Genomic DNA, 27,609 nt, shown 5'->3' on the forward strand with positions numbered 1-27,609 from the left:
TTAAGGTTAAAACAAGACTGTTAGACAGCTCTCTTCCTTTCTAATCCCTCTTTTATGATTGGATAAAAAAGTGAGTGAAAAAAAAAAGAATAAAATTTTTACTTATGCTCAGATTTTATAACATATGATTTAATAGTTTTCTTACCATGAGAGTTTTCCTAAAATATAATTAAAGTCTTAAAAAATATTGATATTTGACTTCACATATTAATAACATATCGCAAATAAGAACAGTATGATTATAACATAATACAGCAATATAATTTTTTATACTCATCCTTCATATTCATGCATTTCTTTGTACAAACATGATTTCTTTAAAAAGCTAAAAATGGATGCTCAAAGAGTAAAATATACACCATATCGACTGCCTATACAAATTCTTTGTTACTCATACGTAAATATATCCTTACATTCATCTCGTATATGATGACGTGATATATAAATGACTATAATTCCTGGCCGCTCACTTGTGGGAAGTGATCTTGTTAAAGCGTATTCTGCCGTTTGCTACACTTGTTACGTATTTCTCAATACCTGTTCTCTGGATCCGGTAGTGGAAAGATGATTGACGGTTATCTGAAAGGTGATTTTCCACATGGGGTCATTTACATTTTCCTTTACGCGGCATTGTTACTGTGTGGCAAATGAAGAACATTACAGATGCCACACATGAAACTGTTCTTAGAAGAGCCGGACATGAAACTTTTCTTAGAAGTTCATCTCAGGCTAAAAATGCTATGCTCTATTGTTCCAGATAAATATTTGCATTTCAAAGAAAAAAATAACTGCAGTGTTTCCTAAAAAGAGAATAGCTCAGTGATATAGAACTGTTGTAAAGAAATTTACATTTTGTTCTTGTTTTTTTTAGTCTAATTTTTTTTTTTGTGACCACATTGTACCATCATATTTTTTCACATCCTCACTGCTATACTATTGAAGCGTTTGAAATCGCATGTTGCATGCATCTATGTTAGTTTATTTTTAGAAATGTAGATTTGAATATGTAGGTGCTTGACTCTCTGTTTGGATTTTGGATAGGACTTTAACTGTAACTCCGTTCTTGTGGTAGAACTTATTTAGTCATTGAAAAATATTTTTTAATGTGTCAAGGCACGCAGACCCATTAAAAGCAGTTAGGTTTTTTTTCCTTTTTATTTATCTGCATTTTTTATTGTTTTCAAATTTTGAACTGTAGTGTACAAACTTTTTAAGATTAGTATGAAATACAAAAATATTGAGCTTAATGGATTGAAAATGTCCAGTTTAAAAACAAAAAGCTTCAGATTGTGCATCTCTTTAAAATAAAGATGATACATAGGTTCTTTGCAGATATGTATAAAGAACTAGAGACCCAGACTTTGCTTTATCAAAAAAGTAACTTGAGTAGAAATTGAAGTGTTATTTAAGCTTCACACTCAGATGAAAATATAAAGTATTTAAATGTTTTGTATTTGCAATTTTAAGTAGTTTACTGACAGTAAAAGTGATGTAATGTAAATAGTAAATAATAATGTAGGTCTTATAGAAAACAGTCTAACGGCAGAATGGGAGCAGTGTGGTCTTCTAATTAGATCTGCTTGCTCTCTTAATTTACTTTATCAAACCCGGTGACAGTGCAGAGAATCTACCGTTCTGGCTTTAGTAATAATGTGGATTAGAAGAATTCCTAAAATTTGTTATAATTGTAACAAGTAACGATGCAGCACATAAAATGTATCAGAGTAAAAATATTAAACTGATTGAAAATATGTAGTGAAGTTAAAGTGGAAATAGTGACTCCAGTACATTCAGATGCAGCTATCCATAACAAACCACTTTTTTGTATAAAGAGCTGAGAGTATGAAGAACCTTTGTTTTGATAAAGAAACTTTATATTGGCTTTTGCAAGAAAATGTATTATGTCCCACTGCTTAAGAACCACTTTTCTTATAAAAGCACTTTGTAGAGTGTAAGGAGAAGTTAATAGAGATGTATCTCTTCACAGTAGATTAAAAGAAAAGTGTTTTTGAAAAATGTTGCTTGGTGTTTGCTGCTGGTGTTGCGCAGTAAGTGCAGTGTTTTAACAGTAAAAGTGCAGATCATGTGTTTTATTACAAGACAATTTACATTTTGATCAAATTACAGCACTGGACCTCAGCTCAGTAAGTACAGTAAGTTACTACAGTCAGACTGGTTATAAGGTTCTATCCAGCCCAGCTTTTCCCAGTGATGTCCCTTCTCATGATGACCCACTCTCCCTCAGTCCCAGAGCAGCCTCTCACAGGAAATGAGCACAGGGTGGGGGAGGGAGAGAAAAAGCCCCATGACTAACATTTAATCAAGCTGCCATCATGGAGAAAAACATGCGGAAATGACAGCACGCTTTACCATGCATGCCAGCTCCCAAGTGGCTGCCTTTTTGTTCTTAAAAAGAAAAAGAATTTTCAGTCATTTGCTTTAAGTCCATCATGTGCTTCTATTACTTGGCGGCACCATCAAAATCAGGAAAGCCCTGTAAGCAACTGTGTTTTTAGGTGAAAAACTCAGAATCCCTGTATCTAGTGGTGCTCATAGTAGACACTGGTGTTTTTGATGGCATTATTTTCAGCAGTCAGTAGTAATTCCTGTGTTTGTTTTGCTGGGATCGCGTGTAGGGGTGAACGAATGACCTGCGATTGTTGGAGAATATGTCAAGCGGTCGTGTGAAGGAAACTCCAACAATGTGGGCCAGCAGATGGTAGAAAGACAAGTTTGTAATGAACTGACGTTCACACAGGGAGCTGGAAAGCCCTACAATGAATATATGGATGACCGTGACGTCAGGCGCAAAGATACTGTCACAATGGATTAGACTCGTTTTCTCATCAGTAACTGTGCTGAGGGACTATTTCAAGGCATGGCAAATACAGGACAAATACAATACATTATAAATATTAGTTAATAAATATTAACCAATACATTTTATTAAACTAGTTGCAAAATGTGTGGTCAGCCTGTTTTATTCATTTACAGCTACTTGACTCAGTGTAGTTAATGTGCTTACGTTAAGCTTACATAATGATACATAAAATACTTACATTTTTTTTTAGGCCTGTTATGATAATTAATTTAGATGATTTTATTCCACTCCTGGTGCCTCAATTCAAGCAGTTCAGCTTGGTTTGATAGTTGTGATCATCCATCTTCCTCTTGATTATATTCCAGAGGTTTTCAATTTAGTATAATCTAAGAGACTCATCATTTTTACGTGGTCTCTTATTTTTTCTAGAGCTGTATTTTGTAAGGTTATTCAATGTCTTCATATATTTATTTTCACATAAACACATGAAAACTGAGAACTAGATGTTCTTGAATGTATTATTATTAGGCCAAACACTATAGAAAGATTTATAATAGAAACATAGAATATTAATGCTTTGTTTGATGTTTATTTGTAAATCTTTGTATTTGATTGCCGCCTTTCTGCTCTTCGGCCACCATGTAGAGATCTGCTTAATGCCAATAACAGTTTACCTCAATTCATTTAACAAAAGAAATGATAGGTATTAAGGCTCATTTACTCTCCCTTTATGTAGGAAATCTGAATATGTCTATTTCAGACAATGTAAGAATAAGGACCCAAAAACTTGAAAGCAGTTTTTTGTATATTGGCATACCTGACAGCGATAGAGGGCGCTGTCATAATGTACTGACTACAAAAAAAAAAAAACTAAACACCTGAAAACAGCAAAAAAAAAAAAGGTTCTGTCAAATAAAAGTTCCTCCTTTGTCATGTTTGCATGGCTCTTGATTTACATTGGTCCTGCTCTATTAGATATCAATAATCTTTCAGAGATCTTGCACAAATACAGACGGAATGAACAAAGAATATGCACATAAGGCTTCACCTATATCCATATCCGTATTTAACATTGAGCATAAATGTGCTTTTAGAATTCACTGTAAATATGGGGCTTCCTTAAGGAGAGCTCTGGACATAATTAAACTAACACGCTCACATCAAATCATTTTATTATTCCGATTTTTCTGAACATTTAATGGTTACTAGAGCCTGAAGGAACAGCATATTTAAGCATATTATTTGCTCAGCTTTGTCTCATAAAACTTTTGCTGAGTGCTGCAAATTAAATGACTGCTTTATACAGCAGAAGAATAAAGGAAGCATTCACTCAAGAGAGCAAAAGGTATAGCAGAACTCTCGCCGCGAGTGATGCTGGAGCGAAGTTTTTGGCCCTCTTTCAAAAATTGAACTTTAATAGTCTTTTATGGCAGTGAGTGGTTGTGCTCAGCTATAATGACTTTAACCATTCCCTTCTTAAAAAGCCCTAGTCACACTACATTTGTTAGACTGAATTGCCTCTCTCATCCTTGGATGCACAAAGCCGGCTTTGATATCGTTCGCTCACCAAGAGGACCGAGGGCTCATCAGTTCGAAAATGCTTGTTTTATTTTCGCAAATGTGGGGGATAATTAGCGAGTCTATTAGAACTTTCCCAGAGGGTCGGGAGCGCTTAACGTTGCGTGCCTCTCTATGCCATGACTGCAGCTGCGAAATGGCGTGTTGTCGACTTTGCTCACAGCTGATGGCGATTGGTTGATTGGAACGCGATCCCATAATGCTCTCTGTCTCTGCGTGTCTCCACAGGAAATGGCTTTGTCAACCCCAGGGGCTCGCCGGGGCTTCTGGGAACTCCAAGCGGGAACGGACTGGGGAAGGTCATGCCCACGAAATCTCCACCGCCGCCAGGGGGCAACATGGGCATCGGCGGCCGCAAGCCAGACCTGAGAGTGGTCATACCCCCGTCCAGTAAAAGCATGATGCCTCCACTGGTGAGTACAGTCCAAATACAAACCATATTTTCTACATCCTCTGCTCAGTACTTGAACTTTACTGGCGCTTTCTGAAATGCTTGGAGTTTTAATGGAGCATTACTAGCACTGGAGTTCTCTCTCATTGCTTTATAATGCGTAATGTGCAATCTGATTTCCTGCAGTTTAAAGTAGGAATAATGCGAGCATTCATACAAAAGAACAGCAGCGCATGGTAGAATATCTCCAATGCCCAGGTGCCATCATACTCCCTCAATTATTCATATAGAAATTAGAGGGCCTCTCTAATGATTATAATTAAGGTGCAGAGCGTTCGGACCACATTGAGCACCTGAGGCTACGCCAGCCTGTCATACTCATAAATCACAGCAAATGTACGTAGAAAAGACTGTATAAAAAAGCTGTTTTCCAAAAAAGAAATATATTTTCAGCTTTGCATGCCGTTCTTTTTTTATTTCCACACCGCAGACTTCTTACAGAGGAGTTTGGGAACTATTCCCTCCCAGGGTTACCAAAGTTTCTCCTCTGCCACTAGTTGCTCTGTGCAAATGTTTGTTTGTATGTGTGTGTGTGTGTTAGTGTGGGTGAACTGAGCGACGCTTGCCAGCATCTGGAAATGCTAAGGGTTTATATAAATATGAATCGTAACAAAAGCTTGCTTTCCAGTCTCTTCTATTGATATTAAAGATCTAGTGGATTAAGCAGTTACAAGTGCAGAAGTAGATGTATATATTTATGCGTGTGTCTAAGGATTGAGGACTCCCCCTCTCTGTGCTTCAGACAGATAGGCTAAGGCAGGGGCAGGCAGTGTGCCCTGCAGACAGCCTGTCATTAGGACATAATGGTATTAAATTAATCACATCGCAGTGTGACAGAGTGGGGATGAAGGCTTAATCAGAAGCCCAGAGTGTGAGCCAGATAATATCTTGTCGCCCTTGTCGTGTCTCCCCACTGTTATTGATTGAGTGCGGGTATTAAGACAGTTGTGGCCCGGGCACGACTGAAAGGCCAGCTAGCTTCCTTCAAACTTCCTTCACACTATGAAGCTCCTCCAGCTACTTCACGTCACATCAGAAGGACAGACCTCTAGCCAAAAGATACAGTACTGTTATTTTATTCTGATCAATGGGGCTACTTGATATACTTCTGATTCTGGGCCAGTGTTAGTTTAGTTAGGTTAAAGCTGAACAGATTTTTATAACATTATTTGGGTGGTGGGTCGTTCTCAGCACAGTGACACAGTGGTATGGTGTTGGTGTGATAATGTTTGTTGTGCTGGCAGTGAAGTGAATAAGACACAGTAGTGCTTCTTGGGCGGCACAGTGGCTTAGAGGTTAGCACATTCACCTCTCAGTGCTTGGGTTCAAGTCCCTATCTGGGTGGAGTTTCTATGTACTCCATGTGTCTGTGTAGATTTCTTCCGGGGACTCCAGTTTCCTAGTTTCCTCCTACAGTCCAAAAACACGGAGATCCAGTAAATTGGATACTCTAAATTACAATTTAGATACACTACATTGTAAATTGGTTACTCTAAAAAATTGTGTGCATGTGTGTGTTATGTATGTAAGTTTGTGTGTGTGTGTGAATGTATGAAAATAAATGTGTGGGTCAACTAGGGGTGTGCCATATTGTATCGTATGTGATAATATCGCCAAAAATTGTGAATATAGTGAAAGATATTATACCCTGAAATATCGTGCCATATCACACACTCCTAATTATCATATCAGTGTACTACTTTTTTGCTGTTTTTCGCAAAAGAAAAATTCACACTCTTCTCATTTCCCATTATATATCTACTAGAGACAGATTATATCTGTCCAGTACCATATTTTACTTTAATACTGTATATATTAAGATATTTGAAGAGCATTACTAGTATGACATTCTGGATCATTGACTTCTGTTACAAATCTGATCAAATTCTTGTATTTTTTAATATCACAGTTAGCCATATCATATTGCATGTAATTATAAAATTCTAAATAATTCAGTGTTTGTCATATCGCCAAAAGTATCGTTACCATGAAAATATCATGTGATATTATTTTAGAGCCATATCGCCCATCCCTAGGGTCAACTCCTCAGTGCCCATTGCTGTCCTCCAGGTGGACAGTGGTTTCTGGTTAAAAGTACTCTGTGTGCGATTGGCTGCCCCCTCTCACCGCTGTGTGTTGATGAGTGCTGAGTGTAAATGGTTGTGTGTAAATTCTGATTGTAAAGTGGGTTTCTAGAAAGTGTAACTTAATTCATTCATTCTACACTAATGTATACTGTGTGTAGAAACAAATAGGGGGTCAAAATGCTATGCTTAATAGGTTTACATGTCTATACAGCACTTACAATAAATGCATGGGTATCATTTTAGTTTTTTTCTGCAATAGCATTTTCCATCCTAGTATATGCAATACTCTTAGTAACCTCATTAACTTCATAACTCTATAATGAGTGTAAATGATAGCTACAATTACAGTACTTTGACATTTTTAATTATATATAAGCCAAGAAGTCACTGGCATTATTTCTGCCGGACTAATGTAGTATATCTTTCCTTTGGTCAGTGTGTTTTGTTACTCTCCTGTGGTGTAGCATTTATTCCATCCCCTCCAGTAAACGATCAATTAAAGTAAGTGGAGGGCTGTATGAACAAGAAGCACAAGGAATTGATGGAGCCACTGGGCTCAACAGCCAGCGTATTGACGAGTCTCTGACGTGAAAGGTTAAGCACTTCTTAGTAGCGAGGTTAAGTCCCTGAGACAATTTTAAAAACCTATACTCCTACAACACCCTTTCATTCTCTCACATTACAGAAAGTAGCTGCCTCTGAGCTCCGTAGGCCTTGTTTCTGTTGGCTTTGACAGGAGGTGTTCATGCCGGGAGTACACAAATACAAGCTCAAGCTACAGTGTAAAAAAAAAAAAAAAAAGTTGTGGTAACACATTTGACTGGGAAGCTCAATTCATTTGACTAAAGGTCGCATTAGCAGGTAACATGAGTAGCGTTTGGTTTCATGTGGCAGTCTAGATTTGAATAGAATAAGCTGAAGACATGCTCGGGATGGCTTTACAATGATGGTAGGGATAAGAGATACCACTGATTTTTTTTTCAATTCAGTACCAAATTATATCAAGATTGGATAGAGTGATAAAACGTATTCTATGCACATTGTTAGGGTAGCATGAAAGGGATACACAAATACATATATGAATAATAAATCATAGGAAAATCATTCTTTGTAGTGATATTGATCCAAGTCATATAGTGTGTGTGTGTGTGACAAAACAAGAGTGTGGAAATTTTATTAAAATTTTATGGCTTATGTCGTGTCTCACGAAATCACACGCACAAGTCCCATGTGGCTGCTCTGTTCACTCGCACAATTCTAACCAGATGCTGCCAGTCACAATCATTACCTCACAATACACACTGTCAGTTTTGGTGATAATGCCTTTTGTGATGTACAAGATAACACCAGGAAAATAGTATAAGAGTATAACAGCATAATCATAATTTGGCAAAATAAATAATATAGCATAAAATAATATAATGCAACAAAAAATATCAAAAATATTTAGTGCATGCATATAAACTGCAAACTAAAACAATTATACAATAAATAAACCTAAAGCTTCACAGTAAATAATAGACTACTTTTAAGACAGAACAGCCCTATTATCACGATATGGATTTTTAATATGATTATATTTCTGTGACACGATATATTGTATAAAATATAATATTGCCCATCCCTAATTAGCAGTTTTATGTAGTGATCAAACACAGAAAGCTTACCGGCCCATTGCCTCTTTTCAAGCTGTTAAGTGTGGAATATGGAGCTACACTAGTGTTTATTTCCTCCATTAAAACTTTAACTCAGCACATTACAATAGTCTACTACCCTGACATAATATAATACAGTAAAAAGGGATCTAGTCTGCCAGGTGTAAATCACACTGCACCATTAATACTGTCCCCTTCCCAAAATAGATTTAAGTACCAACTTTAAAAAAAAAAAAAAAACGTAATCATGATCTTTTCTATAATGTAGTCACAGAATAGTGTTGTGGTTTTTACAATTATTTTTGTTAAAGGCTTGGCACCAATAATACAAATCTAAGTGTTTTTAACACTGATTATTTTATTAACATTTAAATACCTATTATAAAAAGCTTAGTCTTAAGGAAGGAAAAAGTGTTCATTTGCAATTAATTTGATTATGATCGATATCAAATGATAGATATCAGATGTATAGGTGCATTATATATTGTGAGACCTGCAGGTTTTAAAAACTGCTACTAAAATACAATCTTTGTAATGAAATGTGTAGCTGGTTAGTGTTCTTTATATCAACGATATACTCATAAACGTATAGCAATAGCAAAATTGATCACAGCATGGTAAAATACTGTAATGTGAACCACCCCTAATCAGAAGTACAACTTTCTGGCTGTCTCTGTTGATGGGACCATTCCTTCTAGAGCGAGTCACGATGTTGAGCGTAGGTGTTCTGCCCAGGCTCTGTACTGATACCATGCTCTGTTTTTTTTTGTCTGTGGGGGTACAGTCGGAGGAGGAGGAGATGGAGTTGGTGAGTTGCACTGCCTGCCTGAACCAGAGAATGGCCCAAACTCTTTTCAGCCCTCACTGTTTAAGCTAGCAAAACCACGAGTTAGCGCACAGAAAAAAACAAGATTAACACTTTTGTGCACTTGCTTGAGCTGGAGGCCGGATAAGCCTGGCTGAGCTGAGTTCTGGATGAGCTCACGAGTGCAGCCAAGTGTGCAAAGGAAGTCCGGTTTCAACCTGGTTTGTTCAACTTACACTGCATGAAAAACAGTACAGTCTGGCTGAGGTTGAGCTTAGTCTGTCTCAGTTCCTCGTGTGTGTGTGTATGTGTGTGTGTGTGTGTGTGGGTGGGAGCGTTCATAAGACAAGGTAGAAAGAAAGAAATTCCCCCAGCACTCCAGTCATCAATAATTTTCATTGTTTAAGACGTAGTGCTGTCCAATCTCGTTCTCCTCCTCTGAGTTTCTTCCTTTTGTAGCATCTGGTTACTTCATTGGGGATGACGTCATAAGCAGATAGAGCAGAGGCCAGGATGAGGTCATGTTGTTGAGGGGTGAGGCCAACCACAGCGAGGAACGCAATGACTCCACTGTTTTTGCTCTGAAAAGAAGTCAGGTTTATAAAAAAAAAACAACAAATACAAGATATTAATCAGTTCAGCCATGAAAATATGTCATCACCAGATGCCCAGAAGTCTTTTTATATGCATAATCATTTTAAACATAAGCCTCTGACGTAGTATAGACTACCACTGTGAATTTCATATGACCGTTGAGAGTAGGTTTTCAGGGCATATACTTTTCTGCTGTTTGTAATTAACAATATACAGCTTTAATCTTTGCACACCTCCTGTAATAGGCATGTTACAATAACTCTATATTTTTTGGGTGATATATTGTCCCAAAAAAATTGTAAAAACAGTTCCAGTTCAGTTTTTCTTTTAAAATTAAAAGCATTAAGTGGAGGAAGGTAATAACCACCACTGCTTTCTCAGTATTATTCCCCTAACAAATCTGGTCTAACTTGGCCCTAAGGCAACAAATGAAAAATAGTATTTTATTAAGTAAAGAAAAATATATGTAATTAAATAGCAGCATATGCTGTATGTATTGTGTATTTATGCATCATGTTTATTGATGGTTATTTAAATGTAAACATGTCATCTGTCTTTGAAATCCAAAAGTATTACTCCACCTTTAAGGTAAAATCTCAGATATATTTCTACCCCCTAATTTTATTGGATGGAGACATATTTAAAAAAAGAACATCATAAAAAAGGGGTTAAGACTTTTTTTGCTGCTAATATCATAATCATAACATAATAAAGCAGTTAGCTGTTAATTACTAGTAGTATTCAGATATAAAGGAATATAACAAAATATAAACTCTAAATATCCCAAATAAATGAAACATAAATAAAATTGAACCACACAACAAATGCACCTTAATAATCTTAGTTGGCACAGTCAAGGTCTAAAAAAAATAAAATAAATAAAAAATAAAAAAAAGGTTATATATAGGCCTGTCACAATAACAGTTTTTGTTTGGATGATGTATTGTCCCAGAAATAACTGCACAATTATATAACAGTTAAAATTTATATATATAAAAAAAAAATATTATTATGGGATACTTTTATGCCTATATGATATGATATTATCATAGCATAATAATGCAATTACACCCTTTTATATTGCAATAAATATTTGGTAAATAAGAATTTTAATTAATTGCAATTGGAATCTGTAAAATCTATATTTTTCTTAAATCATGAGCAAACCTACAGGCCTTAATTCGTAGTGTGGTTTGAGTGGCATTGGCAGAACCTGTGTGTGTGTGAGGGTGTGCGTACATGTACACACGCGTGTGAGCACTTTGCATGAACACATACCAGGAGTGACTGGAAGCTTGCACTGCATGCTTGTCATCACAGTGAGATGTATTCACAACAAGTCACTTCATTACCTTAAACACACACCGGCCGAATGTTTTGTTTTGACACTACACCTGAGGGGATTTCAAGGTATGGGGATTACCCTTAATCCTGCCCCTCTCTTTCTAATAATTATTCCTGCTAGAAAATGATGTCAGTCAGTGGCGAGCGCCTCGCCAGAACTGCCTTTTGAGTTTACCGGTGTGTCTGTCGCTGTGGGCGATTAGTGCTGAGGATGAATTACACAGTAGACAGTGATTGTGCGTATGTGTGTGTGATATCCAGAAGTTGGCCTGGACTTCAGCCAGTTGAAGCTTATTTCACCTACTCACACCATCTCCACTGAAGCTATCTAGTTATATCATTTTATGGAATCTGCAAATCATACGTTTTGATCATACTTTACTAATTTGTACCAATTTCTCCAAGTTCTAATGTACGTATGAATACAAGCCATCTGGTGATGAATGTTGTTGAAAGCAATGAAATGATAGAATTATATATTATGTGATGATGCTACAGCGCCCCACTGTGGTCAAAATAGAAATGAATTGAAGTACAACATTGCCTTTAAGCTTTAGAAGCATCAGTCACTTTTTTTGTGTGTTGGATAGTTGAATTAATTCTATTAGGTATGGTTATATTGAAAAAAAAATCTAAATGAAAGTATTTGGATGAAACTGAACAAAGCAAAATATTCATATTTTAATTTTTTTTAGATTTTTTTCTCAAAGTTTGCAGTATTTGTGTCATTAAATATTATTACAAAAACGTATATGGATTATATTTGAATTAGATTTTTTTTTTAATTTAAGCAGGCATACAAACAGCATTTGTCCACATTTTGGTAAAACTCTTATTTATTTTTATATTTTTTAACATTTTTGACAGAAAATCTTGGTTGTCAAATATATAGTACGTCCCTACTTTTATGTAAAATGGTACAGTGTTGCCTAGATGCTGGTATTTACATATCATCATTTATTAGCAGCAAAATACAAACGGAAGACTGAGTAAGGGCATCTTGAACACTGCAAGTGCTGAAGATATGCCACCAAAATGCACTGATGCATGTAGCAGGCCTTCCCTACCTAACATGCACCACTTATAAGTGTGTTTGAGAGTGACTAAAGACACACACAGAAGTGTTTATGTCATTAACTGTGTGTGGCTTTGCTGTCTGGCTGTGTGCAGAATACCCAGAGGATAAGCAGCTCCCAGTCCACCCAGCCTCTGGCCACCCCGGTGGTGTCTGTCACCACCCCGAGTCTACCACCACAAGGCCTGGTGTACTCAGGCATGCCTACTGCCTACAACACTGGTGAGTTCAACACAACACACTTATGTAGGGTTATCTTCAAAATAGTAATATTACAAAGCACCATTTTTACTTCAAACAGTTTAGGTTTCTAGACAGATTTATAGTATTTTCACACTTCCAATTTCTCAGTACCTGAGATTACCAATTGTCAATATTGCTGCTTAGCTTTTACAAACAAGAATTTAATTTTAAATAGTATTTTTTTAATGGAGTTGTTTAATGTTTATTTATTTATTACAGTACTTTTAAAGTACGCCTATACTTTTAATAATTACATAGTTATGAGTGTTTTTGTGTCTTTTGCTATACTTATACTAATGAAAGTGTAAATGTGCTGTGTTGTGTAAATGCTGCAGTACTACTTTACTACAGACAAAGGCTGTGTAAATTCATATTTTTAAAATTAATTTCCAAAGCTCAGATTATTTCTACTTACAAACTGTTAACCAATGAATTGTTTTCTACCGTCTTTTTAAACAAATAATTTTTTTTTTTAGATTTTCTTTACAATATACTAATATATATATTTTCACCATTTTAAATTTACTTTTATTATTATTATTATTTTGTTTTAGATTTTCTTTACAATATACTAATATATATTTTCACCATTTTAAATTTACTTTTATTATTATTATTTTTTTTTATATCAATTCGTTTTCCATAAAGGCCCTGGCAGTTTACTGCAAAATTTTGCATTTGGTACCATTTCCAGTTATTGACTGGACCTAAAAAGCTGAAATGGCAAAAAGGAAAAGTATCGTATAAATCGCTGTTATTAAATTCAGGAAAAAGGTTCTCCACAAGGGGGAGCTTTTAACAAATAGCTTTTGGTACTTTTCATCAATATCACTATGATACATATTAATATTTTAAAAACACCAGATACTCTTTCACGTATTTTGGAAACAACAAAGTTAATTAATGACAATTAATTTTGTAAAATAAACCAATTAATGAATTTTATATGTAAAATGATCCATTGTATGAGCATTTTGTATGTTATGTTAGCTTAGCCTTGTTTTTATGCTTTTTATATTTCAAGAACAAGTTTCATTTTGTCCTAAAAATAGACAGACACACATGCGTCTTGTCATTAACGCAGCTGACACGTTTTACACACTGACATTTGGACTCATCCTTAATTTATTGCTTACTGGAAGTTTTGCACATCAAAAATACATGACCCAACACTTTGAATACAACACCCTCACACACAGATGCATGCACACGGTCATTTCTCATAACCAGCTGTTCTCCTGAGGTGTGGAGATGTTGGTGGTGCTCACTGGCAGCGCGTTGTTGTTGTTTCAGAATATTCCCTGAGCAGTGCTGAGATCTCCTCTCTGCAAGGTTTCGGTTCTCCAGGGCTCTCGCTGGGCTCCATGTCGGCATGGCAACAGCATCAACTGGGCCAGGCAGCTCTCAGCTCGCTGGTGTGAGTAACTCAGACAATGCACGCTTACGCACACGCAGGAGCACAACACACACTCACACACACGCCTACACGCTGGCATAAGGTCACACACTTACACTCACTACAAAAGTAGCTGTACAGAATTCACATCATGGCCTCTCTCTTAGAAGTGTACAGGGGTGTGCATGCGCATGCAGGATTCTCTCTCACCAGAGTGTGCACGCGCATGTGCTTCTTTGTGTTTGCATTGCAGCAGTTACTGTGTAAATAAGGTTTCTAACAAATATAGAAGCATTTAATCCAATTGGATCGGATTAATTTAACATGAGGTTCACTAAAGAATGACTGCTGAACACTGCAGCTGTTATTATTGGACCCATCACCATTGGCTACAACAAAATTACAGGTTAAATACTAATTTAAGAATTAATTGTTTGTATAAATGAACCAAAACACAAATGGACAACCACAGGACAAACAAGTTTGTAGCCTTTGACTCAATAATGCACAATAAAAAAAAAGTATATTTGCAGCTTGTTCTGGTCACTGCTATTGAGACAGATCTCCACAGCTAAAGGAGGGCTTCTCACTATCACACCAATATCATCAACCTTCCTATATGTATCCAGCAAGTTGATTGGCTTTTTTTTTTTGTTGAAGGGGCTTTATCTGGCCTTTTATCTATTTAAAACAGATGCCTGGATGAGGGTTATCTTTATAAAACATCTCTGGGAAAAGCCACCATAAGATGTGAGGGTGATCTGTGCAAATACAGCGCAGCAATAAAATTATGTTTATTGTGCTTTAAGCCAAACACTACAACATATTCATGAGGTTTTTATCAGATTTTACCAGTGATTAAAAAAAATAGCCGAATGCTCTCGATTATGGGTGTGTTGTTGTAAATGAAGCAAAGCATGTTTAATTTTGAAAGAGCTTTACATAGTTGCACATGTAGCACAGTGATTATACAGTAATGGTTGCAAGGTTTGGAAAATACTGTAAGGATTTTGTGTGAATCTTGCATTTGTAATGTTGCAAATGCTAGTAAAGCTTATGAGCCTGTTTGGCCTACCTGGTGGATGCAAGCAAACATTTAAAGAGTGAAATAAAATGTTATGGTAACACTATCTGAATGGTCCACTGTTGATGCCTTGTAGATGGTCAACTGACATTCCACAAAATGTCTGTTAAAAGAAATTTGATTCAGTTAAATGTAAATTATTCTCTATTAAATGTTAATGTACATCTAACCCTAACCCAAAACCCTAACCTTAACATCTAATAGTTTATTAGGGTTAAGGGTTATTTTTAAGTTTTAGGCTAATAGTAGGCTTAAAGTTAGGATTAAGGTTAAGGTCAATTAAAATCATTTAATTATTTGAAAGTTCAGATGTTTTTTTTAATAGATATTCAGTGAAATGTTAGTTGAGCATCTATGAGACATCTATAATGGACCATCCAAGTAAAGTGATGAAGTTACTTAATACATATACACTGTGTACAGTGTTAATATTTCTGTTTCCTCTATTCAGGGGTGGTGGTCACGTACCTCAGGGCTCCAACCTCTCCATCAACACCAGCCAGAATATCAACATCAAATCGGAGCCCATCTCACCTCCTCGTGAACGAGTCACCCCGTCCGGCTTCCCCCCTCAGCAGCAGCCTCAGCCCTCCGCCGGCCGGCCGGACATGGGCCGCTCGCCCGTGGACAGCCTCAGCTCCTCCTGCTCCTCGTACGACGGCAGCGACCGCGAGGACCACCGGCCCGACTTCCACTCGCCACCGCTGGGTCTGGGACGGCCCCCTGCACCGGGAGCCGATGAGCGCCAGAGCCCGTCTGTAAAGCGCATGCGGATGGACACCTGGGTCACATAAAAAAAAAAAAAAAAAAATGACCCGGGCGGCCCGAGCTTTGGTCTACCACCCGGCAAGCGGGCCACGCAGAGAGAGAGAGAGAAAGAGAGGCCACAGCAGGAAGGGTTCTTAATGTTATTATTCTATTATTATTATTTAACTTTGTTTTTTTTTTTTTTTGTTTCGGAAGGAAGCTGAAGGAAATTCAAAGATGTCCTGACATATCGAAATTAACGTGGTGCAACTAAGCAGGGAGAGAGAAAATGGGCCGTTTACTCGGACAGGTTCAGGCGTTATCAGGTACTTGATGCAGTGCAGATTTTTAGCGAGAGTTCAGTGTTTAAGTCAAAAGAAAAGAAAGCCGTGAATTGATACATTTTAGGTTACTGTAGTCACTGGTCCGGTTTGGCACTTGTAGTAGCTGTTTTTTTGCTGTTGAATTTGCAGGTTTTAAACAATCGGAGCAAGTTTAAAGCCTTGCTTTCTGTCTGAAGGCTCTTGCCTGCTGGCCTCTTGACTTTAAATCTTCTATCTTTACACACCCCTTAGAAAGTTCAAGTCATGTGTTAACTCGTTCAAGAATTAAGATTAAGATTTTTGTTTTTTGGTTTACAAAGGGAAGTACATGTCTAAAACGGGATCACCTCTCTTCTAAAAATGAGCATATTAGCTTTTAGCTACATCATAACATAGGAACGGAACACCACCGACACATCCAACATGTCTTTTAATTTGTGTTTGATTTGTTTGTTTAGACACAAACCACAAACTGATGTACAGTGTAGTGCTGATACACTGATTTTATTTGTTGGTGTTTTTTATTTTGAAGAAAGGAAAATGAGTAAAACATTAGCCCAGTTGATCTGGAGACAGGAGTCCTCAATTTAATGCAGCTCAAACAAATGGTAAAATAAGCCAAAGCCTGTATGTTAATTCCTGTTTTGTTGTAGGTTTGGAAATTCTCATTTCTCTCACACTATCCATTTCATTGTAGTTCTGTCATAATGTATTTGTTAAGAACTATGAAAATATATAAATATATATAAATATACACATGCAAAGCTGATCTTGAAACAATATCTAAAGCCATGAACACTTGCTGTTCTGTTTGTAAATTAAAGATTTGAGCCAAACTTTTTTTTTTTTTTTTTTTGTTATGTATATAGCAACTTTAATATATATCACTTTCGGTGTAAGTACGTATGTATTGTAACTTCACCAGATTGAAGAAAAAAAGTATATTTTTGTGGATTACTGCCAGGTTTACAAGGCGAGATCCTTACTAAGTAGAGTATTCACTGGTTAATATTTACTATTTTGTTAACTATACTGTACTTTCTTCAGATCTGACTTATTACTGCTAATAATAATCAAAGTGTTTTTTATTTGAAGGTCATTTTTTTCCTGTTCTTTACTTTCTTTGATTTTGGGTCGTTTTCCCTTTAATGATGGTGAATGTCTGTCCTCAAGAAATTGTAACAACAGTGCTGTAAGTTTAAAACTTTTTTTTTTTTTTTGATTTTGTACAAGGAAAATTGTCACATTAAGGAAAAGGAGGAATGTTTTTTTTTCTTCCTCCTTTTCACTTTACCAATCACACGGCTCACAGAAGGGGTCGGGCCAGCGGCCGCTGAACACACTGCCTAAAGAAAATAAAAGCAAGGACCCATTTCAAACTTTATCCATTTGAACCTCCAATCAAAGACACATATCTGTTCTGAATTGATTTTCAGACTTTTTTTTTCCTCATTTTTTGGATTAACTGATTGGAATTACACTCTCACTCTCCTTTCAATCAAAAAAGAGAAAACCCTCTTCTAAGGCACTTAATGCTCCATGTTATTACCCACGTACTGTAAATATTAGCCCATAACCTTGTCAATCCTTATACATACTATGTACAGAACACACTATTTTCCCCTCCCATTTTTTTTTGGTGAATCGGCTCTGGGGGAGGGGGTTGGGTGCGGGGTGGTGATATCCGATTCTCCGAGGCATCAAATCGCTCTGTTAGTGCTGGATATACCATGACGGGGATGTATGTGCGTTTTTGTGTGCGTTCTGCATCTCCACGCTGATGCTCTTCTCGTCTACGCTTTTTTTTTTCGTACGCAGCAACAGCAGCAGCAGAAGCAGCTGCGACCAGCACACGCGCGCTCACACACCTCACTGCCCAACTCCAGGCAAATTCTGGGGGCGTGGCAGAGTGTCAGGGGGAATTCAGCAGCAAAAAGACAAACGCTCGACCGCTAGACAATGCAAACCCATCTCTCTGCTGGATTGTACACGTTCGTATGTTCGGGTTCGCCTTTCGGGGGGATAAAAAAAAAAAAAAAAAAAAAAAACCTTAAAAAGAGGCTCCCTCTCTTTACATTTGCTATCTATTTGTCACCTACCTTCACTTGGGGTGTTCACACCGAGTTTTAGATACCTCCCTGCCCTCACAGGCACCATAGCAGCTGGCAATAAGCTCCTGTTGATCTATGCAGTCCTCAAAACAACACACAGCCCAGCATACGGGGCCACTGAGAAGGCTCAGCACCACAGCGTCCACACTGATATGACCACTGAGGAAAAAACAATCTGAAGAGGAGAAAAATATAAATATATACAGTATTTTGCAGAGGTTTTAGGCACATATGAGAATATTTATTACTGGCAGTAATAGTTTCTTTTCTCTGTTAAACAGCAAAATTAGTATAGACACAAATAAGATTTATACAGAAAACAGTGTTCACTAAACATCTGCAAAGCTTTCCTTTAGAGAGAGTCTGGTATTGTTTATATTTATCATCACCCAGCACAATTCAGTTTAATGTTGAGTTTAATGCTATTACATTAGGTGAGCTGATGATGGAATTAAAAACACATCAGTGTCCTGGCTGGAGAAACACACGAGAAATCCTGCTTCCTGGAACTGAAGCTTTGTACTTAAAACTTTACAACAACAACAAAAAAAAACATTTTACTTACTTTTTTGTTTAATTGCATCCATTTAATTCTTAATGTGATTTGAAGTTTTGCAAGCAAACACAGTATCTTACTGCTGAGAGAAATAGAAGTAAATTATGCATTCAGGTGCCCACACCTCCTGTGCAGTACTGTATTTACATCATACATTAGCTACAGATCAGTCAATCATACACCCATTCATAACGTTGCCTAGCATACAAACATGCTCAGTATTCGAGCAGTTGAGAAAAAACGACTGTTAAAACCTTAATCCCTTAAGTGCTTGCATCTAAAATAGGCCCATGTTTTATTGGCTCTTCTATAAGTACCACAGAAAGCCATTTAAACTCCTTTAGTCACCTTAATACAAAAGAGCCCTTTGGTTTATAGCTTTCGCTATCAACCGTCTCTCACCGATTTAATCACTTAATGCAGGAATGAACACGTGTGACTGAAAGGAGCTGCAAGTATGCAAGTTCATTAAAAGTCCATATTTTTATGATGATGTCCATCATGAGTGTATAAACACAATCAACGCCTTCAGGGTAGACAAGCAATAATGCCATTGCAGCGCTATGCACTGCAGGGTGGAGTAATCACATGCAGGGCACTCAAACTGCAATGCACACACATACACACACACACTCACATGTATACACACACTAGCTCATGATTAGCAATCAGGGAATTTCTAGAGTTTCTCTCTTGTGCACAGTTAGAGCCTTATTCCAAAGAGTAGTTGGTGTTCTAAATCAAGCTTGAAAATCTCATCAGCATCAAATTCATCCCCAATGAAAAAACAACAAACAAACAAAAAACAAAAATAAAAAAGAGGCCTAGCCACAGTCACATCCTGATTATCACACCTCCCCCCCCCCCCATTTGCCCCAACAAACACACACTAAATACATAGGAAATCTAAAGGGAGGGAGTCGCTAGTTTCGATCCGAGCGTCGCTTGCGGCACCACATAATGACCTGAATGTGAAACGAAGGGTTTATATAAGAAAAAAAAATGGGATTCTTTGTAGAGAACTTTTCTTCACTTTGCTGTGCAAGAGTACACCGCTTTGCTTTACGGCTTTTCTAAAAACAGAACTATGTATTTGGTAATTGTTTGTAGTTTCTAGTTCACTTCAACAAGCTGTTTCGCGGTTTGAGCGCTCAAACCGTTTGGCGGCACAAGCTGGACTTTGTTGCCATGAATGAAATTAAATGTTTCAGATAAAATGGAAGAGAAAAAAAAAACAAGACAAGAGAAAGTCAAGAGAATAATTTTAAGTTAATTTGCATTATATTTCCCTTGAATGTGTTGTTTTATCTTCATTATACAATAAATATTCTAGTGAACTTTTTATTGAATGACTAAGATATTATGCTAGAGATTGTTGTATAAATTTGTATTCTGCATTCACTTAAGTAAAGATATTGGCTTTTACTGTGTAACATAGATTCTCTCGCTTATTCTGTACAAAACTGAAGTGAACAGCTCTCTGAATCTGAGCAGACTTTGTCCACCTGTGAAGTCCCGAATATTAGAAACTGTCCGCTTTATTAAAAACCTCAATGTACTCTCAAATGCTCAAACTCTACTTGCCTTCCTATCACTGCACTGAGAAACCTGGAGCTAGTGGATATAAATACTGAACATCTCATGAAACTCTCACTAATGCTCAGACGTGAGAGAAGATGAATAGGTTCTGTCTGGTCACATTTGGTCTGGTATCTTTTACACATGATGTTGGTGAGCAGCACCAGGCCTCAACATCGATTAGCAGAGAATTAGCATTAGCATCACTGGGTATTTGGTTTCGAGTCACGAACAATTGTGGATTATCTTGTAAATATTCAGATACTTCTACTTATCTGAGTATCTGAAAACTCATCATGTATACTTTCAAACTAAGATCTTGGAGTTAAATCAACTTAAAATAAATGGAGTTTAGTCTGTGGATGTGTCCCCCAGTTTCAGACACTCTCATCTTCAGTGTGTAGTGATTCCCCCCAGGCTACCTTAGAGACAGTAAACTTGAAGAGCATCATTTTCTGAGCTGCTGACTTTGTGTTGGCGATGTGCTTTATACATCTAATTTTCTATGGTTATTTCAAATCTTTATTTTATAGAAGACTAAATACAAACCTATACTTATCCAAGCATACAGTGTAGGATCAGACCAGTAACAGATTACACTAAATATTAGATTTATTACACTAATCAATCATAATTTGTCCTTAATTTATATTATTAACTACATTGTAGATTAATATTAAAGACTATAAATGAATGATGGGACACTTTGATAGTTTGGTAGTAGAGAAAAAAGTGTTTATCCTTCACAGACACCTGAAATAAAACCCAACCCAGGGGTTTGGGACGAGTTGGAGCGCAAAGTGAGGGGAAAGCAGTTAACAAGTGGTATAACACAGCTATGTGAGCTTCCTTTTTCATCAGAAGGAAATGTTAATGGTGTAAAAGGACCTGCAGCCCCGCTGTCTGCCTGCAACCGTCCAACAGGACCGACCTGTCTTTCCTCAGAGCCAGACTACACAGAGCAAGACCACAACAGATACACTTACTTTCTACATGCACTCAACAGCTGCTTAATGCTGCAACACTTCTCCTCTAAACAACATGACAAACCTACACTAAAAACAGCCTAATCTCAGATCAGATCTAATCTATGATCAGTGTGAACCCTTGACGTGTGTTCACACATGGAACTTCCCGAGACCAGCGGTTTACATTTTTAAACCACACATGATCACACCAAAACTTCCAAATATCACCTACATCTCACAGGAACAAACACACACATCTCCAGCACGAACACTGCACACCTACATTCTGTAAATAAAGTCACAACACACACTGACACATTGTACTGTGATGCTCTCAGGATGGTCAGTTAGTATCACTTAGAGACTTAATGAGTCTCTAAAAGTGAAGGACTGAGTGCTGTAAGAAATCTTCCACATCTGTTGCAGTCTTACATGGTAAGATGTTGGATTACTGATTCTGGTCAATGCAGTCAGTAGGCCTAAACAATAATTTGAAATAGTGCAATCATGAAATTCTTTGAATGCATTTTTTGTGCAGAAAGCAAATCAGGTGTTCACCGCACCTGTCCTACTCGTTAGACTAATCACAGAACTCGTTACCTGGAAAAAAATTTGCTCAGCTGAGCTTTCCAAAAGGCCCATTTAGGCCATTTAACTGTGACACTGTTGTTTTATTGAATTAGAATAATGGAGAAACCGTTTCATTGAATTAGAATAATTTTTATTATAATTACAATCATCACTTTCTCAGTATTTTGTGGCTGCCCCCTTGGCTTGTATGACTGCCTGAAGTCTCCGCGGCATCGATTTGACCAGCTTGTCGCAAGTTTCCGCACTCACAGCTTCCCAGGCAGTGGCGATGTTCTGCTTCAGTTGGTCCAGCGTAGTAGGCTTTCTGTCGCGAATTTTCCGCTTGACGATGGCCCAAAGGTTTTCAATGACATTGAGGTCAGGCGAGTTGGCCGGCCATGCCAAAACTTCAAGCTGTTTTTTAGTGAACCAATCTTTGGTCGACTTTGCCGCATGAGCCGGTGCAAGATCCTGTTGAAATATGAAGTCTTCTTCGCCGAACTGTTCCTCAACAGTCGGAATCAGGAACGTTTCCAGAACATCTTGATATACGGCAGCATTGACAGTCTTCTTGAGGAAGCAGAGTTTCCCTACACCTCGAGCGGACATGCATCCCCAGACCATAATGCTCTGGGGAAACTTGACGGATCTTTTCACGCACTCGTGGTTGTAGGTTTCGCCACCACGACGCCAGACACGAGGACCTTGGTCACCGAAGGAGATGCAGAAGCGTGATTCGTCACTGAAGACCACTTTCTGCCAGTCTTCAGCAGTCCACTCGCCGTGTTCTTTGGCCCACTTCAGCCGTTTCTCCATTTGTTTCTTGTTCAGCATCGGTTTTACTGCTGGAACGCGAGATTTGAAGCCGAGTTCGCGCAGACGACGGTAAGTGGTTGATCTGGAGACGTCAGCGCCGGTCTGCTTGTTCCACAAGTTGGTGAGCTCGGAAGTGGACTTGAACCGGTTGCTGACTGCGATCTTTCTCAGCTGCTTGTTGTCGCGAGCAGAAGTTTTTCGGACGCCGGAACAGTTGGTGCGCTTGCTGCAGTTTTTCTTGAGAGCTTTGCAGACGGAAGACTGGCTGATGCCGAGCTGCTCAGCAATTTTAGTTTGGGTCAAGCCTTGTTGGCGAAGGGCTTGAATTTGAGCCACTATTCCGGTTGAGAGGTCGCGCTGCTTACCCATGATTGATTTTACAACTTAGAAATTCTACTCAACCCTGACTTTATACTGCACAGTGAACACTCTTCACAGAAAACAAAAAATCGAGCATTTATTCTAATTCAATGAAACGGTTTCTCCATTATTCTAATTCAATAAAACAACAGTGTCACAGTTAAATGGCCTAAATGGGCCTTTTGGAAAGCTCAGCTGAGCAATTTTTTTTCCAGGTAACGAGTTCTGTGATTAGTCTAACGAGTAGGACAGGTGCGGTGAACACCTGATTTGCTTTCTGCACAAAAAATGCATTCAAAGAATTTCATGATTGCACTATTTCAAATTATTCTAATTCGTTGACCAGCACCTGTATATATATATATATATATATATATATATATATATATATATATATATATATATATATCTTTAAAGTGTTTACACATGGTGTGACTGGTGAAATAAACACCCAATAAAATCTAATCAAAATGTAATAACCTATGATTTTGCTCAATTGCTCCATTATAACCCATTCATTTTTTACTTTAGTCAGGAGAGCCCTCTGGTGGTCTGACGAACCCTAAAGTGGGATTTATTATCCTCTATAGAAATGGTCTCTGACTGGGTGCACTTGCGGAGTTTGACCAGCAGATGGAGACAGAATCCCTGAAAACAGCCAGCCCTGCAATCCATTACTGAGAGGACCAAGACACTGCAGAAAAATGTAGTTAAAGTAGCTAAAGTAGTTAAGAGCTGAGCTCTTCAGTCAGGAAGTACTTTTTACATTACAGTTCAGTAATCAAGAAAATGCTATTTTTTATTATATATTTTCATATCTAACAAGCTAGGGACTAAGCAGTGACCTGTATAACACTGCTAATGTAAGGTAATGTAAAATGTTATCATCTTTTGATTTGAATACAAAGAAATTATTCACTAAACTTCCTCTTTTAGGTAAACAAGGCTAGCCAGCAAAGCATCAAGTCAACTACCTCCGATATCAGACACACCCTAAGACCCAGAAAAATACATTTATTTATTAATTAAAAAAAAAATTAGCCTACATCAATTTATGTACAAGTTTTAAACACAGACAGGTGAAACAGCCAGGCAGGTAACTCAGGAGCACAGTGGTACAGTTTTTAAGTGACGTGACCTACACCACACGGACACACACACACACACACACCCGAAACCAGCTTAATGAGACAGAAGCTGAAGCACAGGAGGGACTGGTCATGACTTGCTTAAGGAAACTATAAAGTAGTGTTTTTACCTGGAAATAGGTAAGAGCTGCTCACATTATTATTTTCTGATGTTTAAACAGGGATTCTGAGGGTTGAAAGGTGTGTTTACCTGCTGACAACTGGTTACAGTGTCTGAGAAGATATGAGAATATATAAACAGCAATCACTTTGATTGAAGTTAGCTAATTTTAGAATAGTCTTGATTTTCTTCTCCATTTCTTTATTTTCTAAAAAGAATATGATTTATTATTTATCCAGAGAACTTGAGGACTGAAAGTGAAGTCCGTCCAACAATAATAATAATAAAGAGAAATCTAAGAGATATTAAGATTTTAATATAATATAAAGAGAGATTTTTTTCCAGGCCATTATGTGGTGGGCGACAACGCAGCCCTGACTAATGAATTTTGACACAGCTGGGGAAAAAGGTCTTAATAATGAAAAACGGATGGAAAAAAAAAACACTCAGAAACTAAAGACACGCCGAGCGCGACAGACATACAGAGGAGGCGTGTAAACTAAAGTTCGCAAGTGAAGCATTTTAATTATCGTTCATTATAGTTTAAACAATCTCATGGGTGAGATGTTTCACGCTTATTGCCGACCCCTGGTCTAGAGCTTAACAGGCTACAGCTTAAATCCACAGTCCTTAAGATTTTGAGTGGGAAGAGGAAGAAATATTATAATAAGTGGCAGCAATGCACATCTGCCACCATTCTTACATAGCCACACATATATTCATTCTAAAAACAGGGTGTCTGGTAGGTCTGAGGACTTTTTTTCTGCTGGTAACCTGAGCACCCATGGTGCTGCTAATAGTGCTGATACATAAACTACTGCGAACATGGAGATATCAGAAATAGGGAAGCGTTGATGTGGGAATTCTAGGATAAAACCAATATCCAATATCACACAATCCTGCCGATGCCAATTTATAACTTACAGAGAGACAACCTGGTAAACTTCAGAAACGTATGTAACATTTATTTGCTTTATATTTTAGCTTTCTATCAACTGTAGGCAAACAATTAATAGTCTGAAATAAAAGCATCTTTTTTTTGTCTGAAGAGGAGTACAACGTATCGTATTAATGAATGTTGCTAAATTCATGCCTAAATGCATGTAAAAACTGTATAAAACCAGAGTTTGTCAGTCATCGCATTTACATGCACAAAGGTAATCAGATAATGAGATTTTTACTTTGCAACCGACCCATAATCTCACAGAAGCATGTGATAGAAACGTCAAACTTCCTGCTGCTGCATTACTGGTAATTTTTTTTATGGTTTCTAGTGCTTTCCTTCTTACAGCTCTATACTGCTGCAAAGACAGAGACGATCAGGAAGAATGTTTAGGAATTTACTATCAGTATCCACTGAGATCCTATGATCTCACATGAGATGAGATTACACAGACTCAGATACAGTAAATGACAGGATGTGTTTCAGGTATCAGGAAAGGGAAAGAAGAATACAAATGCTGCATCAGTTAAGGTTATACAGAAATTATTTTAATAAGAATGAGAAACCAACTTTAACTATTGTTGTTTTTTCATGTGCAGAATATTCAGTAAGTAGTAACTTGGTAATGATGCTTGACTCCTCTCATTTGTAGAAACTCTTCCAACAAAAAGTCAGATTGTTCACAATACTTGCATAAATGCCAGGTGATAAACATGCCAAAGCTTTACAAATACTTACTCATAAAACATTGTCTCAACAATCCACAGTCATGGGCTCCTCTAAGCTGCTTAGCCTAGCACTCTGATAATTAATATAATTAATGCCACAGAGCAGGTAAGAAGGAAATACCAAAGTGTTGGCGAGTAGGAATTTCCTTAGTTTGAAATGTAAATACGAATTACATTAGTAGTTAACAGGAATGGGGAAGGTTATTGTTTGAGAAAAATGTTTGGCAGTGCACTGCTCTACTGTGCAGCAGCATCTGCAAAAACATGATCTTTATGAAAGGTGCAATTAAAATTAAAATTCAGCATCAGATGTTTCCAAAACTCTTAGCAAGCCTGACTCAGTTTTGTCGAGGCCCTCAGTCTTCTGAACTAAACATTATTACAATACCTCAAAAGGGCAGTGCTTAGAATAAGACACAAGAATCTGGAACAACTGATTATTGATTAATTTTATAAGTAAGAATGGACTTTATAAAACCGCAAACAAAAAGTGATTTTCTAAACATATTTGAGAATTATGAAGCCTTTCGTAAATCAGCTCATCATCAGATGACAGTCACTTAGCTGTTTACAGTAACGGAAGCTGTAAGTTAATGAATAAACCAGTACATCTAATTGTTTTAAATGTTTTCTGATAGTTTAACTTTGAATGGAATCCTGGCATGTGTACACGTTACATATGATACCATACTGAGTGTAGTAATAATAATATCTGTGTGATTCTATTTCATTATAATTTTATTAACACAATGAGCTGCGCAAATGACTTTCACACTGACGATTTCTGTGTTTTTATTGCCCATTCCTGTGTTGGTGCCAACTTACTGCATAACAAAGGTGTCAGTCCCTCTGTTACACTTGCTGTACCAGAAGTGATCTGACATTAACACACCCAGCATGACCTGTTCGCCTGCACTGGCTGATATGATCAATAGGGTTAAGTTTGGCCACCCTCTTTTGACATTAATCAGTCATTAGTGTGAAAAAGCAGGAAGAAGGAATGTAGTTTTCTGATCCATTGAGATAATACTGACATCATTTCATTTGCCAGGAAAAATCACAGAAGAGTTCATGTAGGACCATTTTGACACAGACTAAAACTACAGAGGTAGAAGTACACATACTAGGGTTTTAAAATACTTCTGTAGAAGTTGAAATATAAATTCAACATTTTTACTCAAGTATAAGTGTAAAGTGTGTACTGATTCCAAAATTACTTACAGTATAAAAGAGCAATTTGGAATGCACTAAGCTGCCTTTTTCAGCTGCATAAGCACATATTAAAATGAATGGATTTTAGTACAATACAAATATATAAAAGAAGCTCTGTTTGTACATTTCGCTTGATTTTTTTCTCAATCTCTTGCCATGGATCATCTTCATACTAGTCTACATATGTTACATGCTATGTTCTTGCTGAATATGACACAATATGGTTTATTTATATCCTTTATAGCCTAAGCCTGCTTTAAACTTCAAACTTATTCCTGACCTGTCTGGTGTGTTTTTTTTGGACTTCATGATGCTG

General features: G+C 37.3%; 2 protein-coding genes and 1 long non-coding RNA gene across 10 annotated transcripts in view; 2 read left to right on the top strand and 1 right to left on the bottom strand.

The window, feature by feature from the left end:
* Nucleotides 1-18,260, top strand: part of mef2aa (myocyte enhancer factor 2aa) — a 163,190-nt gene extending 144,930 nt beyond the window's left edge. For 6 of the 8 annotated variants that reach the window (XM_049483663.1, XM_049483668.1, XM_049483665.1 and 3 more), the window contains 5 exons: nucleotides 4,628-4,812; nucleotides 9,377-9,400; nucleotides 12,506-12,632; nucleotides 13,947-14,070; nucleotides 15,585-18,260. In XM_049483663.1, the coding sequence (XP_049339620.1) occupies nucleotides 4,628-4,812; nucleotides 9,377-9,400; nucleotides 12,506-12,632; nucleotides 13,947-14,070; nucleotides 15,585-15,927 (803 nt within the window). In that variant the 3' untranslated portion in view covers nucleotides 15,928-18,260. The remainder of the gene's footprint in view (nucleotides 1-4,627; nucleotides 4,813-9,376; nucleotides 9,401-12,505; nucleotides 12,633-13,946; nucleotides 14,071-15,584) is intronic. The other 2 variants (XM_049483667.1, XM_049483666.1) reach the window with 1 other exon arrangement.
* Nucleotides 9,789-14,023, bottom strand: LOC111194776 (uncharacterized). The gene is made up of 2 exons (XR_002651255.2): nucleotides 13,922-14,023; nucleotides 9,789-9,978 (listed from the first exon to the last, which is right to left on the bottom strand). It is a non-coding gene; the product is annotated as an uncharacterized LOC111194776 (long non-coding RNA).
* A 6,054-nt stretch (nucleotides 18,261-24,314) lies between the features above and the next one.
* The window catches only part of mctp2a (multiple C2 domains, transmembrane 2a), a 71,842-nt gene continuing 68,547 nt past the window's right edge, over nucleotides 24,315-27,609 (top strand). Inside the window, exon 1 of the mRNA XM_022679733.2 lies at nucleotides 24,315-24,430. The gene's annotated coding sequence lies outside the window, so the exon portion shown is untranslated. The remainder of the gene's footprint in view (nucleotides 24,431-27,609) is intronic.

This window comes from Astyanax mexicanus, chromosome 9 (genome assembly GCF_023375975.1).
Source record: "Astyanax mexicanus isolate ESR-SI-001 chromosome 9, AstMex3_surface, whole genome shotgun sequence".
In the NCBI taxonomy this organism is placed as follows: Eukaryota; Metazoa; Chordata; class Actinopteri; order Characiformes; family Acestrorhamphidae; genus Astyanax; species Astyanax mexicanus.